Genomic DNA, 17347 nt, shown 5'->3' with positions numbered 1-17347 from the left:
GCAGCTGATTATTGCTTGCCAGGCCACAACACAGCAGAGGAGTCAATTGGGCACATTGTGTAGTAAACAACCAGGCAGGTTGAAGACTTAAACACCATGATCCTCCCTCATTATCATTATCTGGTCAAAAAAAACATTCATAATCATAAAAATAAGAATAAATCCTGAAACAAATGAATACAGGACATTATAATTAAAAAGAGAAAATTATATGATATTTAGTTTGTCGCCGTACAGCTCTTCCAGGCTGTTGGTGTAAACATAACTATGTTTTTAGTCCACATATCATACATATTAAGATCCAGCTGAATTGTTGCGTTTTGAAACAAAGCAACAACATGAGTTATTAAAGTGGTTGTTTTAAATGTGAGGGTATTTGTGTCTGATAAAAAGCTTCATCGGTGAAACATTCAGTGCTGAGTGAAAGACACATGTATACATTATGAAATAAATACAAAAATACGAAGTATTCCAGTGTTTTGTGTGTATCTGATGATTAACAGACAAAATTACAGTATATTATTACATTGGTTTAAACACACATTCTCTGCAGTTGATTTTCAAATTCCTTTATTCCAAAAAAGTAAGTATGAAATAACAATGCGATCACAGCATAATGGTATTCATGTTGGTACATTTGATTACAAGATTGTAGCCTTTATTTTCAAAAACATTTCCTGAACTTGATTACATTATTATGTTTAGCAGAAAAGTATTTTCGCCCTCATCTTTCATCTTTCATCTTTCCCTACTTTTCTGTTGCTTCTATTGTCTCCTTAATCCAGTCCACATAACTAGCCACCTTGGTGTAATAACCCTTGTACTGCCTATCTTCACAGGGGGGTCCCCAGGACACAATGCCAGTCAGATGATATGTCTCACTGCCTCCAGTCAACATGGGCAAAACAAACGGACCTCCACTGTCTTGCTGGCAGCTGTCCTTTCCCGGTGCTCCAGCACAGAACATGTTATTAGTGAAAGTCATACGTTTCTTAGTTGTATGTGTGTAAGGTGTATTCTTACACACTCTAAGGGGGTAGACACCGATATGAGCGTATTTTAACAAAGCAGATGTGACTAAACGACCCTCCGTCCTTGATTCTGTTTTCCCCCAGCCTGACACTGTGCCTTGCTCAGTATCCAACAGGCCCCTGTTTACATTTGGCAGACAAATGGGAAGGATGTTTGGGCCTAAATTCACCCTCGAAGATAATCTAATAAGAGCAATATCATTGTCAAAATTAGTGCGTTGTGCAAGAGGAATGCCTTTGATGTAGTCAGGATGAATTATGATCCTCTCACTGTCCATGACAACTACATTTGTCATAGTTGATGTCGTTCTTCCATCTATCAGTCCACCATACAGGCTCAAAGAGGTTTCCTCTGCTGTTTCCACGACATGAGCTGCTGTGACAGCCCATCGGTCATTGATCAAAGAAGCTCCTCCTCTATTCGGCGCTTTAATCAAAAGATGCCACGGTATCTCTCCCATGTTTGCATTCTGACCTCCTAAAATTCTGCCTGCACCTGCGGGTTGATTTTCAGGCTTCCCGCACACTGAAAAACACAAGAAGTCTTGAATAGATTTGTATGATTCAAAAGTGGCTAATGTGAGAAACTATGAGAAATGCATTGATGGTCGTACCTTCAATGCATTTCGGCATCTCTGTCTGGCCTCCAGCTGATACCCATTCACCATTGGCACTGCAAGTGTACAAGTCTGAAAGATTGGAGAGAGCATTTTAGTGAAAAAATGAATGATTTAAAAAACAGAACACTTTTTAGCCTTAAAAGCTAGTCATGGAAAGGAATCATAAAATAGATGTGAACAAGCTTCTTATAATCACCATCTCCTTCCAGTGTGTAGTACTTTGAGGTGCAGTTAAACTGAATCTGGTCTTTGTACTGAGTATGTGGGTTATCTGAGCCCACCAACTGAAGGATGCCATCTTTTGGGATATCAAGAAATCCACAATCCACAGCTACACATGGGGGGGACATTGTGGAAGACAATGTGAAAAAAAGAAATTCAAGACAAAATTTCAGAAAAAGGGGTTGCAGTCAAACTCACGTTCACAGGCGTAATTGGGAATCCATACGCCTGTATTCTGACACATCGCCACATACTGTGATGTCAGGGCCTGGGTGCCTGGCTACTTTGCAAAAGGAGAACTAAATTAGCTTAAAAGGGGCTTAAATACATCACATGTAAATATATTAAAACGTCTGGTTCCCTGTATACTCACAGTATGTAGAAAGTAGCCAAGATCACAAGTTACTGTCACTGTTTCACCCTTTTGAGATTCTGGTTGCTGAGGAGTCACAGTGGAGTGCGAGGCCACCACTGCTGGACAGACCTTGTCTGTAATTTACAAAAGAACAATCATGATCATTTGTGATCAGTGCCCAACACATTTCATGACAAATACTGCTGCTTTCCCATCGTGTCACAAGTGAGGAGGCTGCAGTACCTCTGGTACTGAAGCGGAGACTGAAGCCTTTATTCGTGCCAAAGCCATCAGAGGTGAAGCGGATTTGGACACGATGTGAGTGAGTGAGAAAGGGAGATGGGGGAGGCGTGTGGCCACAGAATGGCCCCAGAATCCCAGAGGAAGTCTCAATCTGCAAGCACAACACTAAAGGTAATGAATGTCTCACATTGTACATGTCTCCGCTTCCTCTCTGCTCATGTCCTCTTGTGAAACATGCATGTGTAAGTGTCCCTCAGCCTGTACAGTGCCCAGAAAATGACTCACTGCAAATATAAAAGAAAAAACAGGTTTGCACAAATATTCCCACTGAAGAGAAAGACACAATTATAAAAATGTATTTGTTGTTAAATCCATGGTTACAATGCTTTTGTCTGAACTTCCCCTTTGTTTCCTGCTCTGTCCAGTTCTAAGATTTAGAAAAATGTGGTATTTAAGTATTTTTAACTCAATACCTACCCTCAGTGCATCTATGCATTGACCATCAGGGCTTTCCTCTACATCGAAATCTTCATAAAAGTGCAACTCCAGTTGCAGGGTGGCCTCCACAGACAAGGTGTACTGGCAGTTAGTATTCTCTGCATAGGGAGCAGGCCAGGAGGGACTGGATATGTCACCATGGTGCAGCCCTGACAGATCCTGAGTGCAACTCACTGTGTTGAAGAAAACATTTCATTGTCATCACAGTCAACGAAATCAATGATTACACAATCATCCTCTATATCGTGTGATTCTCCTCCTCTGTCCTGCTTCTGCTTTCTCTATTTCCTCATTTTCACTTCATCTTTCAGTTTTGTTTTGCCTTCCTTGATTTGTCTACCTCTGTCTAATTTGAACTCCTCATTCTGTACGCTATTAACTGATCTTAGTCATGCGATTATTTGTACCCGTGCAAGTGTGTTTGTCCACATCCAGGTAGTAACCGTGGCGACAGGAGCAGTGGTACCCTCCGATGTAGTTGTGACAGAACTGGGTGCATCCGTGGTCAGGGTCGTCCTTACATTCATCAAAGTCTGAGAGAGCAAAAGAGGTCCGTTTAAAGGAATCGTTGGATATTTGTTGTTTTGGTGGTAATGATGATTCACTTACTACTAAACCCCAGGAATTTGGCATACAACTACTCTCACAGTAAAACACTGTCAGAAGCAGACGATCAACACCACTCTCATGTTTATACTTAAAAGACATAGCTGGAGCCACCAGCCGCTTAGCTTAGCTTAGTTTAGCTTAGCATACACTCTGGAAACAGGGGAAACCACTAGCCTGCTCTGTACAAAGGGGAGGCCGTTGGTCAGGAGTTAGACATCAGCCACAGTCAGTTCCTTTGACATGAAACTGAAAATCTTCATGCTGAAGATTGCTCAGAAGCATGTAGGCTTTACTTATTTATTTCAGATTTGGAAAATAAATGCAACTCACCTGAGACAAAATAACCCTCAACGCTGATTATTTTTTAAGTTTTCACATTAAATATAACTTAAAAAGTAACTGTTTCCAATTCAGATTTAACAGCAATACACTCCAACCATTGTGAATTATTGTCTAAAAATATCACTTTCCTAACTGTGATTACAAAAATATTCACAATGATGGAATACATATTAAATCTCCTTGGGAACATGGAAAAATAAATGGGCACACAAACAATGGACTTTGGTGGGACTCTAACAACTCAGTATTTCATTTATTTCCCTCTCTACATCTCACCCTGATCGGTATAAAACCCTCTGAAGCCGGTGTGCCTCTTGGTGTTTGAGTAGTCGGAGTGGAACGTGAGAGAGAGGCAGCCACCGGGGGAGGAGACGAGCAAGGGATTCACAGTGGACTGAAGCTCCTCAAATTCCCTTTTGCCACACAGAACTGAGATTAGGTTTCCATTTGAAAAGACCTGGAAAAAAATGGTATTGTAGAGGATACAATTGCATTACTGTAATCAGTTATTAACCTTGACTTCTTACGGGACAACCATTTGAAGTGTATCATGACCCCTGACCTTTATTGCGTCGTTTTCACAGTCTTGGCTGTCCTCCATGTCCAGGTGGATGAGCTTGATGGAGATGGTGTGACCCTTGTGGGCACACCTGCTCCAGTTTAGACTGGCATGTGGCAAATATCCAGTGGGATACCCTGGAGACTCCACCCATCCCAGCAGCATCGAGTAGGCTGGGTGGGAGCATAGGAGAAGCAGAAGACTGGGGAAGGTATGAAAGGTATGAATATTCAAGGAGGAGGTGATACATTGTAAAGGAAAGGAGAGGCAAGCGGAGAAACAGCAAGGACCACAAAGTTGAGAAAGAAAAAAGTACTACTTAAGGTGAGAAAGCTCAGTTACATAAAAAAATGCCAGAGCACCAGAGACGATGATGCATAAATCACAAAAATACTCATTCACAATGCCATAACCCAAATGCATTAACATCCCCTATCTTACAAGTACTCCACACATATTTTGCTAATTATTACAGTGTGGTAATCTGTATTAATGTACTACAATGAACAAATCCAAACCCACCTCAATTGTATCATCGTGATCCGATCAAATCTCTTCTCAAATAAACTACATCAACTTCTCTCCTTCCCCTTTTCTCCATAATTTATTCTTTCTCGCTACCCCCCTTTCTCTCTCACTCATATTTTGCAAACGTAGGCGTTTTATGAAGCTACATAGTTTTGTTGTATGTTTGCAGTAACGAGGGAGTGACTGCTGGCAAGTGGGATGGCAGGAAGACAGACCGAGCCAAAAACCTTTTAGATCGACTGTTAACTAGAAAATCTCTTTGCAGTGTAAGCTGAGCAACATCCCTGCGCCACTGGGACAAAGGTTCAGTGGAAACAATGGTGATGTAGTGAAAGGAAAGGGTGTAGTGGAGAGAGGAAATGTTTCATTGTGCTGCTTTGCTATGCGCAGTAAGTGTGCCAAAATCAGTCTTTGGTCCTGTAGCTATACGGAAACACACACACACATCTTACAGCTTACGCAGTGAGAGGGCTAGGACAGGAAGGAAACGAGGAGCGACAGACAGAGAAAGAGACAGAGAGAGAGAGAAATGGAGGGGGAAACAGCAGATTAGGGTCACTGGGGTTTTCCACCGTGTAGGATTAGAAAAGACATGAGAAGTAGGTAAGGCAGACTGAGAAGGGGAAACACATCTGCAGTCACAGACAGTTCCGACAGCAGAAAGAGAGTAGAGATAGTCAGACAAGGAGAACGGGTAAAGCGATTGCACCTTGAATGATGCTCCTTGAGTTAAGATAATTAAATAGCTGTCATTCCAAATGGTATGAGCCGGTTTCAAGGAAGAGTGTATAGAGAAAGATTGTCATCGTCGTCTTCAACTTAGATATTTTACACACAGGTGGAGGACTGTAATCGAATGGGCAACAACTGTGAATATGAATTGCACAAGTGAGGATAAGTACACCCAAAAAGATGGGATATGCTGTGATCGCTGTGCTGCAGGTCAGTCACCCTCTTAAAGATACAGTTACTCACTTATCTTAACTATCTTTTCTCGTCGGATGACAAACTTCTTTATAGAACTGTGCACCACAGCACAGTATTTATTTAGCGTTCCTCACACACTGTATTTTCCTTACAGCCTAACAGATTATTCTGTATATCTCCGTTTTCTCTCTCAGGACAGTACATGCTGGCTGAGTGTGACGACACACATACAACCAAATGTGGCAAATGTGTACCTGGTGGGTACACAGCCACAAAAAACCACTTGCCTAAATGTCACGTCTGCCGGCACTGCAGTTCCAGTAAGTCCCACACACACACACAGCCTCATGTATTGTCTTTGCAATAACTGGTACAAAACACCAGCACAAACAGCTGTAACATGTGTGTGTCAAATGAGAATGGAACTGGAAAGAAATGTAATTGTGATCAAGAAAAAGTGAACAGTAAACCTAAATATTGAGAAGAATCTGAAACAATGATTCAAGTTTAGTTAACTCATATTTCTAAGGCAGTGGGAGAGATTGCTGTTTCAAGTTGAACCAGCTTTGAATGTTTTTACAGCTTGGAGGGACAAGCCAAGACAAGTCCAGTCAATTTAATTTAAGTTAATAACTAAATGGGCCCCCAGGACCAAAGCCTCTGTTTGGACTGTAAAGTGACTATAAAGAGATACAAAAAACAACTACAGAAACACCAAATAACTGCAGAGATGCCAAACAATACAGAAACAGTTAGAGAGATGCAAAAAGCTGCAACACTGGTGACGCTTACATATAATGCATCCCTAATTATAATCTAGTGATACAATATTATTCTAAAATGTGCCATTTTGCATAAATAGTACTTGTACTTTTGGTACTTTAAGTATATTTCAATGCTAATTATTTAACTTTAGTAACATTTTGAATGCAGGACTTGTACTTGCAACACAGTAGTATTACATTGATGTATTGCTACTTTTACTTCAAGTAAAAGTATAGAGTACTTCTTATACCACGGCTAAATCCTTAACAGTGACCAAATGTTTACACACAAATAAACGAGATACCTCAGTAGCAGCAGCAGAAGACTGATCCTAGCACAAACTATATCTCTCTTTGACTCTTTCAGTTAACAATCTGAGGAAAGTAAAGGACTGTACAGCTCAAGAGAATACGGTGTGTAGGTGCATGCCGGGTTTCTACTGTAGCAACGATCACTGTGACCACTGCTGGGTACTGACCAACTGCAATCCGGGCGAAGGGGTCAAGGTTCAAGGTAAGCTTCCATTGTAAAATGCAAAGTAAATTACCATGCAGTACAGAAAACATTCCCACCATACAAAGCACAGTACAAAATGGCCACTGAAAAAATGTGTTCCTTTTTGCAGCCACTCACACGAATGACACGATCTGTGCTCCGTGTCCAGACGGAGCCTTCAGCAACGTGACAGATTTCCAGTCGGCCTGTCAACCACATACCAGGTCAGGCTGCCTCTCCACTATTGTTTTTTTTTTTAAGCTGAAGGATTTCAATGTATGTAATGTGATGGAATATGATTTGCATGATGTATTAGTCATCCATCAAGTCACAGCAAAAGAAAAACACATTTGGGTTGACATTATCAGCCTGCAAGCCCGAAACATCCACATCAAAACCGCTGTGACTATATTTCCTCCACACTGGAGGAACGGTTTCTTGAGCTTCTCTGAAGTGTTTACATGCCCCATCCAGTAGGTTGTACACAGGGACAAACATAGCACACCCCTTAAAAAAGCCTCCATATCCTCTCCATGGACTTCTTGTGTGTTTTCCCTCTCAATAAGTTCACTAATAAAAAAGTGTTATTTTTATGTAAATTCCTGAGCTTAACTTCCTTTCCTGAAATTGAACAGAAATTGACCAACCTTTTGCAACCCTAGTTATAGATACACTACACATTGTATGAATACTAATTAGTTTGGGTTTGTATGTTGTTTTCAGGTGTGAGGACTTCGGAAGAGTGTTGACAACTCCAGGGACCACAACAACTGATTCCATCTGTGGCAACTTCAAATCTCGTAAGTCTCCATTTTAACATTACGGCTGTTGCTATAAATGTATATCATCTCTTTAGATCGTAAAATCTTTTTAAGTAAAAAGGTTCCTATGTCATATGACCAAACTAGAGGAAGTATAAGTATCACAGCAAAAGAGAGTAGTGAAAGCCACTTGTTAGTATGTGTCTGATGGGGTGATTCAGTCGTTGTGACTATGGCTATCAAGGGTTACCTTACGAGAATAGACATTAAAGCTGCAGTAATCTACACTCACCTATAGGATTATTAGGAACACCTGTTCAATTTCTCATTAATGCAATTATCTAATCAACCAATCACATGGCAGTTGCTTCAATGCATTTAGGGGTGTGGTCCTGGTCAAGACAATCTCTTGAACTCCAAACTGAATGTCAGAATGGGAAAGAAAGGTGATTTAAGCAATTTTGAGCGTGGCATGGTTGTTGGTGCCAGACGGGCCGGTCTGAGTATTTCACAATCTGCTCAGTTACTGGGATTTTCACGCACAACCATTTCTAGGGTTTACAAAGAATGGTGTGAAAAGGGAAAAACATCCAGTATGTGGCAGTCCTGTGGGCGTAAATGCCTTGTTGATGCTAGAGGTCAGAGGAGAATGGGCCGACTGATTCAAGCTGATAGAAGAGTAACTTTGACTGAAATAACCACTCGTTACAACCGAGGTATGCAGCAAAGCATTTGTGAAGCCACAACACGCACAACCTTGAGGCGGATGGGCTACAACAGCAGAAGACCCCACCGGGTACCACTCATCTCCACTACAAATAGGAAAAAGAGGCTACAATTTGCTAGAGCTCACCAAAATTGGACAGTTGAAGACTGGAAAAATATTGCCTGGTCTGATGAGTCTCGATTTCTGTTGAGACATTCAGATGGTAGAGTCAGAATTTGGCGTAAACAGAATGAGAACATGGATCCATCATGCCTTGTTACCACTGTGCAGGCTGGTGGTGGTGGTGTAATGGTGTGGGGGATGTTTTCTTGGCACTCTTTAGGCCCCTTAGTGCCAATTGGGCATCGTTTAAATGCCACGGCCTACCTGAGCATTATTTCTGAACATGTCCATCCCTTTATGGCCACCATGTACCCATCCTCTGATGGCTACTTCCAGCAGGATAATGCACCATGTCACAAAGCTCGAATCATTTCTAATTGGTTTCTTGAACATGACAATGAGTTCACTGTACTAAAATGGCCCCCACAGTCACCAGATCTCAACCCAATAGAGCATCTTTGGGATGTGGTGGAATGAGAGCTTCGTGCCCTGGATGTGCATCCCACAAATCTCCATCAACTGCAAGATGCTATCCTATCAATATGGGCCAACATTTCTAAAGAATGCTTTCAGCACCTTGTTGAATCAATGCCACGTAGAATTAAGGCAGTTCTGAAGGCGAAAGGGGGTCAAACACAGTATTAGTATGGTGTTCCTAATAATCCTTTAGGTGAGTGTATATTTGTATAACAAAAATGTATCACATACCAACATGAAAACAATAAATGCCAATGTGAAAGGGGTCTACTGAGCTCCATAGCGACTCGCTATGAACTTTGGTTCCCTTTCACGGCTCCCATGGTGGCATTTCTGGCCAAAACAGGCAGCTTTGAAAAACCACCAACAGTTAACGACTAGCTGGCAGACTTAGTCGAGCATTTAGTAGATGTAGAGCCATTATATTTCCCTAAGAACAGAGACTAAACTAGACTAAATCAAAGCTAAAAAAACTGTGAATATTGGCTGCATTCATCATAGAAACTGAATAGAAATTAATTCCTTTTTTATAGGCACAGTCATTTCATTCCTTGCCTTCAATATGATTAATGAGGAATCAAGAGGAGTATTCAGTAATCACTCACTCCCTCTTTACATCCCAGAAGATACGTTGCGGTGTGAAATCAGGAGGAGGACCTCATTAAAATGTATTTAGGTCACTCTGAAATCTCCTCTCTCTGTTTACCAGATTGTCCCTGGATATTACCCACAGCCTTGTGGTCAGGACTCTTGTTGACCGCACTCATCCTGTTCGGACTCATCTGCTGGAGGGCAAAACGCAAGTCATACAGAGCAGGTGTGTACAACGTGTGGCATGCGTTGGTGCGTTTCATCACTGTTTTTCACACACTTTGGAGTCAACAAAGCAATGTACAGACATGCCCGCTCACTAACTACGCACACAGCTCAGAGACACCATTTACTTTGAAGTGTGCAGTTGAAGGTCACTGCTTATGTTAGGTCAAATTACATTTACATTACCTGATTTTTTTTCATATTAATTGTGTCACAAAAGAAGAAAGTGAATTACCCAGAAAGTTAAGTTAGAAGCGGTTTAAGGTGACGTTAAACAAGCTCGGTGAGCATGACAAACCACATCCTGTAGATATTCAGTCTGACAACTGTTTGGTATAATATGACGCAGGCTTCACAGACAACAAACAACTCATACAGAGAAACAGGTCCTACGCATGCAGTCTCAGGATTGTTTTGGCTGACGTTCTGTTGAATTTCATTGACATTTACTGTGTTTCCAGTGAAGCAATGTGCCAATACTGGAAATTACATATACAAAATACAATTAATCGAGAAAAGGTTGTGCTTCACAACTAGTTTAAAACTCCAGTATGCATCTGACACGATAGAGGAGTGCAAGGATCACGTACTACCTATTTTAAGATACCTAAAAGCTGGAGTCAGAATACTGACACATGTTATATCCTAGAATACAATGTTGAAATATCTTAAGTCTTGAATGTCTTAAAACATGCCTGGAGGAGATCTCTCAGGGAGTCACTCACACTTCTGGTGGCTGGATTATTTCATTCGTGATCACTAGGGCAACAATTAGCTGTGAGTCCCTGTCTGTTGTAATTTGGTTTGACCTAAATTAAATATATCCGTGTACATTTTAACACAGGGCCAGGAGACAAGACCGATAACGATGCTGGGCCATTACCACAAACACACTAACACGCCATGATGCTGCATTGACATGCTTTATATAAACGGTTGATCATTTTGTCCATCTTCAAAACGTGACGCCATTTGGAACTGCTGTGAGTCAAGTCTGACTTTTCTTTCCACAGAGAAAAATGAAACTAGGACATTTTTACAACACCCTTTCAAGTCTACAGGAGGTGAGTTTTTCATATATATCTGAAGAGTAACAATACAATTATGAGTCACAAAGATCTGTGGTGAATTTTACATGTGTATTGATGTATGATTTAAGACGTATAAATACATTTTCTTAGTAACAAAGTTGATCATATACTTACAGTAATCACACTTCACATCTTAATCACTATTGGTGCCGCAGAAATGACTATTAGATTGTGAGAGATTATAGATTATAATACAAACCTTTTGTCTTGAATAACCAGTACTAGGTTCCAAGTTAGATAAACTATTAAACTATCATAATACGTCATGATTACAGTAGATAATACTTGTTGCATTAATACTGATGAAGCCATAAACGATGTGACAGCAGACTCCAGCGTTGCCGTTTCTCTGGTTGAAATGGTCCCAGCAGCACCGGTCACTCAGCTGGAGACGTCTTTACCGATCACAGAGCTGAACGGTCACTGCCAGGAGAGCTACGCCGTGAACGGCTGCAAACTACCACTTTTTATCCCAGGTGCTGAATCCTTGAACACTGCTGCATGCACACGCACACACGCACACCAGTTTTACACTATTCAACTAAAGTGTTTATGTATTGGCTTTTTTGTCTTTATAAGAGATTTGACATTTGAGAGATGACAGGAAATGTGAGCGATAGGGTATGGCCATACAGTAGATGGGTATCAGGTGAAACAGAAGACCCAAGACTCAAACCATTGTGGTTCATGGTCGGTGACTTAAATGTTACCACTGAACCATGGGTGCACCTTAAAACTACTTCAGAGAAAAGATATCGTTGACGTGTTGCGTAATTTCCCAGTTCCCACAGTTTACCACAGATGATACCGAGAACATCCCTGTTGACCTCAACGTGCTGTTTAATGCTCTCAAAATGCACCGTCAGTTTGGGAAGCCATGTTTGTCAAGTTTTACCTCTCCACTCGGAGTAAAACAAACACCAGAAGCAACACATTACTTTGACCAGAGGATTGGTTAATAACATGGTCATGGAACATAATTCACACATAATTCTTTCTTCTTACAACTTCTGCTTACCACGAGCCTGAAGCCAATCAAGCAGCAGATAATCAACTTTGAGCATGCGCATTGTGGTTTTAAAACTGACCTCATATTTTAGAGTAATGATGAATGAAAGCTTATGATTTTTGTGTCGTGCATTAATCTAAACTATATCGACTTCTAAGCGCCACTAACCACACTTTTATTTTAGGACTTTGTCTCACTTGCCCTAAATGACCTGTCGCCACTGTACATATATTTTTTGATAAGAACCAATTAGGAAAATGTACAGATTGGTGACAAACCTGAATAAAAGTTAAGAAACATAAGAATGTAGAGGCTTCGATGAATATGAAAATGATGTGGCCGTACAGTCACTAAATCTCAACTCCTTTGTTAGACAGTGCTCTAAATCTCCAACTGGGGAAATTATCTTTTGGTAGACTGGTGTTCAACCTACCAGTATCAAAGACACAATTCCCTTTTCCTGCCAAGTCTATACTGACTTCCCATAATCATGAAAGCTTTCAGCCCCATTAAGATGGCCAATAATCACATAAAGAGCAATGCATGTTTGATGTAACATTACTTTGAAAGATGGTCACTCTGAACATTGATTTTATTTTTCATTATCCTCCTCAGATGAGAGCGTAGTCAGCTGCGACACACAAGAGCACGTGGACGGCAGCCTGCCTATAACTCCACTGAAGGCTTCCGTTTCATTTACTGACTCCAACCACATCAACGGGAGTGCCCGATATTGCACTCTAAACTTCTTGAGGACCCACTCAGAGCCACAGGAGGACGAGTGGTGCGGGACATAATCAAGTAAATATTCTTGCAACAGTATGATGATGGAGCTCCGAGCCCTTTTCCGGCTTGGAGATGCTGCAACTAGTTTCAAACCTTAAACTGGACCTGTTTATACCAAAAGAACAGAGGAGGGTTTCTCTCTTTCTGATGAGCTTAAGTTGGCTGACAGTTTGCTGCCCCCTGCAGGACTTTAACAAGAAGGTCAGCTCAAGTGATGTGATATTTCTGTGATGCATTTACAAATGTGTTAGTCAGTCCCTCGGATGAGAACTAGTGTTAGATAGGAGCTTAACAAGTGAAAGCAGCTCTGTCAGTGGCGTTTAGCTGCAGCTCAGGGGTGCCTCTATTAAAGAGTCTGTTATATTCTATATTTGTATTACTTTATCCCAAGAAAAAGCCTAAACCAAAAATGAATGAATCCTTCTAATGAGTATGTCTGTGACGTCAATGCCTGGTGTAACGTATTCCTCTGAGCCACGGAGCTCCTTTGTCCAAACAACTATGCACATCAGAGTGCCGCTCTGTTGAAGGGTAACGTGTTACTTCATCACCATGAAGATTTGCACTGTAGCCCATTCTGCTGCTGTGAAGATGAACTCTTCATGTCTATTATTCCACAGCAGAAAATATCCCCCTACAAATGATTTACTCCTGTTAGTAACTATTGGTAAAAACTACAGTATCAAGCCACTTAAAATAATTACTGAGCCCTTTTTTAGGTTAAACTAAATATTTGTTAGCAAGTCTCAAGTGTGTGTGTTTTTTTTTATGACATATTCCTGCAAACAAATAAGATTGGGACTTACCACAGGCTGTTGAAAGACCGATCTACCTATAGTTGGTCTTTTCATGGGATTCGTTTAACTATTTCCTGGCTTAACCTTTATTGTAAATGGTGTTTTTAAACTGTAATTTAAAGGATATCTAATTAAATGTACACTGTTCAAACCTCAGTTGCGGATTCAGATCCAGAATTGTAATATTGCAATCTAAATAAAAATATATTAAATATATATAATATTATAAAAATTATATATAATGAAATATTCAATTTGACCATTGAATTTCAGTTTTTGTAAATTATATACAACTTTAAAATGTGCAGCAGAGCTGGTGTGATGAATTAAAGATGCAGCAGTGACAGATGTATGATTTGTTTATAACATTGTGAAGATAGATAGTGCAATATGAGGAAGTAGGTTGGAAATGTTTACACAAGTCATTCTGCTCAGCTGCTCTCTTTTCAGTTAGTACCATCAGACAATTAAGATACACATGTACATTTCAGCATTTTCAAAGATGTTCAGTCTTATTGTGACATTTCAAAATAATGTTGATTAGAATAAAAATGAATAAAACTATAAACATTATTCAGACTTGTACCTTGTCCTTAACTACATTCAATCAAGCATGTATCCACTAAAACACATTTGCAGTTACTTCAAACAGCCTTCTTGAAGACTTGCTTGGCAACGACGCCTTGAACTCTCATCTCCTGCAGAGAGGGAAAGACCACATGTTGGGAGTAGGGGGGGATGAATAGGAAGACAGTTTGTCACATCAAAGGAGAGTTAAATAAGTAATACACAAGCTTGGGATTGTATACAAAATACAATGCCGTCTCCACCCCCTCCCTCTTTGACCTTGTAATCCGTCTCCCATTCAATCACCATCTACTCATCTCCTCCTTTGAGCCCCTCCAGCTCCCCCTCAATCACTCTTCATTATTCTCTCGCTGCTCCCCTCTCCTGCTTCATGTAACCTTTCAAATCCACCATTTTAGAGCCTGATCCTCGCTGGTATTTCTTTCCCAATTTCTTTCCTAAATTTGAACAACGCAGTGCTTTGTCCGAGCTGCAACACAAGTTATGAGAAATCCTGCGAGAGCTATTTAGTGAGACATGGGTGATTGTTTGAATTCTTAAATGACAGATTATCTGTAAACTTCCACTCTTTTACAAACAAAATGAGAAGAATTGCTCCTCTTAGAAGAGTTAGGGCAGCACTTTATAAAAGACATGCATTCAAGAGTCTTCTGCTTCTTTTGTGTTTTCCTTCTTTTGAGGCTCCTACTTTCCCCCCTCCAGCATGCACAAAGCCCTGCAAACCTTTTTCTTCCCACAAAGACAGTAGTGTAGTGCAACGGAATAAGGAAATGATTACTTCCAAACCCTGTGCTATTTGCATGTTTAGCATATCACTTTCATATTTGCCCTTTCGTGGTTTTTTAATTTCCTTATTTCTTATCCCTTCTCCCCCCTTTCCTCTTCATCCCTCCACATCCTTACCAAATGCAGCTTATCACCCTCCAGCCAGTGTGTCCAGCCTCGTCCTTCCTTCTCACCTTGCTGGTCACAAAGCAGCTTGTCTCCTTCCCAACTCACTGTAGTCTACATGAAGACAGACATGTTGTGCAATTAGTATGTAAAGCAGATCACTTGAGTATTTGTTCATTGCAAAAGGGTGACCATGAGTTCACAACCATTTTATCTCTCTTCTTTTCTTATCTTTTGCTTCCGTTTTCTCACTTAAAAAAAAAAGTTGTACACTGTAAGATAGCACTATCTTACAGTGTACAACTTTTTTAAATTCAGATTCCTGAATAAGTTTTGGAAACTAAACACTATTGGAGTGTTGTTGTTATCCCCTGCTTATTACACACACACACACACACACACACACACACACACACACACACACACACACTGTAGGCTCAAAGGAGGTTTAAAGCCACAGCGGGTGGTACCAACACAAAAACACAGCAGTGTGTGTGTGTGTGTGTGTGTGTGTGTGTGTGTGTGTGTGTGTGTGTGTGTGTGTGTGTGTGTGTGTGTGTGTTGACTTTCCGGACACATTCCAAATGAAATAAAACAAAGCAAGCTTGTATAACAAGTTATGATGCTGTATCATTATCGCATCAGAAAGCCTGTCTACATGTCCAAACAAGATCATGTTTATATTCAAAATAACAACACACACCTGACAAGTTCGACCGTCCACGGGTCCCAAGTCTTCGGTGAATTCTTTTCCGATAGTAAAATCCATGTTGAAGTTCTTGAAGGTGGTGAGAGTGCGGATCCTCATGGCCCCTGTGGCCAGGTCATGGACGATCTCCTTGGTGGGGCTCAGCAAACACACAATCTTCCTCAGGGCGAAATTAATATCTGAGAGAAGATTAATAATAGGATTAATATACCATGAGCTATACTTTATTGCTGCTTTATTAAAGGGCTTTGTCTTGTCTCAGTGCAGACAGAGTGGATCCACCCATATGACTGTGTGTGTGGGTCTGGGGTCATGGAAAGGACAAGGTGGTGATTTCATTTCACTAATGTGCATCTGCAAATGGAGATGATCCACATTATGAAATCAATGATTAAAACGATTAATTCAAAGCATCAAAGCATTCAAAATATACAAGTATCAAAATAAAGGTGCAACAAAAGTCTGAGCGTGGGGTTTAATACATACAAAGGATTTGTCTTCGGGGGTTACAGCTGTGTGAAAGCTACGCGGATGCGACTGGCAGAGTCTTACCTAAAGCTGCGAGGTAGGACTCCATGTTGTCCTGCTCCACCATATTAAACGTGCCAGAATAATCGGGTTTAGACATTTTGTTCCCTCCAAAACTCCAGACGAGCAGAAATATCTACTTTGCCTCCTTCTTGCTTTTTCTCTCTCCTCGAGTCAAGTCTGCACCTCAGGGCTGCTGAAGCCTCGTTGGATATCACTTTCACTTGTGCAACGTCCCTGGACAATGCCTGGATTCTGGACGCGTAAAATGAGACTGTTGCACAATGTTTCGGTCTTCAGTGAACGTCCTCTCGGGTGGAGACTCGCGCTGGATTTCTGAAATGGTTTGCAGCCAGCTGTGACTCACTGTGTCTGGGACACATCCAGGGGGAGGGTCACTCATCGCATGCGTTACTCAGAAGGATCAATTCAGAGGCGGTGCTTCGGATCCCTAAAACATGTGGTGGGGGGTGAGGATGTAATACATGTCACAGATTTAAGTGTGTACTTATACTGGGAGTATGAGTATGTTAACAGTCCCAGCGAGGTTATCTCACACACAGTGTAGAATAAAGGTACTTAAGTGCAAAAGTATTAGCATCAAAATGTACTTAAGTGCAAAACTAAAAGTAAAGATTATGTCGACCCGCTTCAGAATAATCTATATTATTGATGCATTAATGTGTTCTTTACTTCAATGTTGCAGCTGGTGAGGCTTATTTGTCACGACATATACTTCATATATCTTGTGAAAGTCTTAAACCCTAAAATAATCATAATTTATTGTGTTACTATATTTTGTTATCTGAATCTGAAAAGTAACTGTAAATGTTGAGTAGAAAGTTCCATTTTTGGCCTCTGAATTGTTGTG

At 40.8% G+C, this 17347-nt stretch overlaps 3 protein-coding genes across 3 annotated transcripts; 1 reads left to right on the top strand and 2 right to left on the bottom strand.

The window, feature by feature from the left end:
- Positions 1-568: 568 nt before the first annotated feature.
- On the bottom strand, positions 569-4644 carry c1s.2 (complement component 1, s subcomponent .2; the record flags this gene model as incomplete). Its single annotated transcript, XM_079228098.1, has 10 exons — positions 569-1557; positions 1646-1720; positions 1848-1982; positions 2072-2153; positions 2247-2362; positions 2472-2622; positions 2949-3142; positions 3377-3502; positions 4197-4377; positions 4483-4644. 10 exons carry the CDS (start codon positions 4642-4644, stop codon positions 749-751), a joined length of 2031 nt encoding a protein of 676 aa, XP_079084224.1. The 3' UTR covers positions 569-748.
- A 1275-nt stretch (positions 4645-5919) lies between these two features.
- On the top strand, positions 5920-12974 carry LOC306744594 (tumor necrosis factor receptor superfamily member 5; the record flags this gene model as incomplete). Its single annotated transcript, XM_079227274.1, has 9 exons — positions 5920-5949; positions 6129-6132; positions 7066-7212; positions 7325-7418; positions 7918-7994; positions 9971-10078; positions 11091-11141; positions 11495-11644; positions 12793-12974. 9 exons carry the CDS (start codon positions 5920-5922, stop codon positions 12972-12974), a joined length of 843 nt encoding a protein of 280 aa, XP_079083400.1.
- A 102-nt stretch (positions 12975-13076) lies between these two features.
- On the bottom strand, positions 13077-16743 carry rbp5 (retinol binding protein 1a, cellular). Its single transcript, XM_079227528.1, has 4 exons — positions 16501-16743; positions 15943-16127; positions 15252-15353; positions 13077-14458 (listed from the first exon to the last, which is right to left on the bottom strand). The coding sequence occupies exons 1-4, from the start codon at positions 16574-16576 to the stop codon at positions 14405-14407; spliced, it is 417 nt and encodes a 138-aa protein (XP_079083654.1). The 5' UTR covers positions 16577-16743; the 3' UTR covers positions 13077-14404.
- Positions 16744-17347: the final 604 nt, after the last annotated feature.

Source organism: Taurulus bubalis (assembly GCF_910589615.1).
Source record: "Taurulus bubalis genome assembly, chromosome: 12".
Lineage (NCBI taxonomy): Eukaryota > Metazoa > Chordata > Actinopteri > Perciformes > Cottidae > Taurulus > Taurulus bubalis.
The sequence above is the reverse complement of the archived record's forward strand: the minus strand, read 5'-3'. Positions and strand labels throughout refer to the sequence as shown.

What these genes read in the sequence shown, in the direction of transcription:
- rbp5 (XM_079227528.1), bottom strand. Translation starts at nt 16,576, where the DNA reads ATGTCTAAACCCGATTATTCTGGCACGTTTAATATGGTGGAGCAGGAC. An exon ending in TGGACGGTCGAACTTGTCAG is followed by an intron (nt 15,354 to 15,942) that starts GTGTGTGTTGTT and finishes GTCTTCATGTAG; the next exon opens with ACTACAGTGAGTTGGGAAGG. An exon ending in AGGGTGATAAGCTGCATTTG is followed by an intron (nt 14,459 to 15,251) that starts GTAAGGATGTGG and finishes CCCTCTCTGCAG; the next exon opens with GAGATGAGAGTTCAAGGCGT.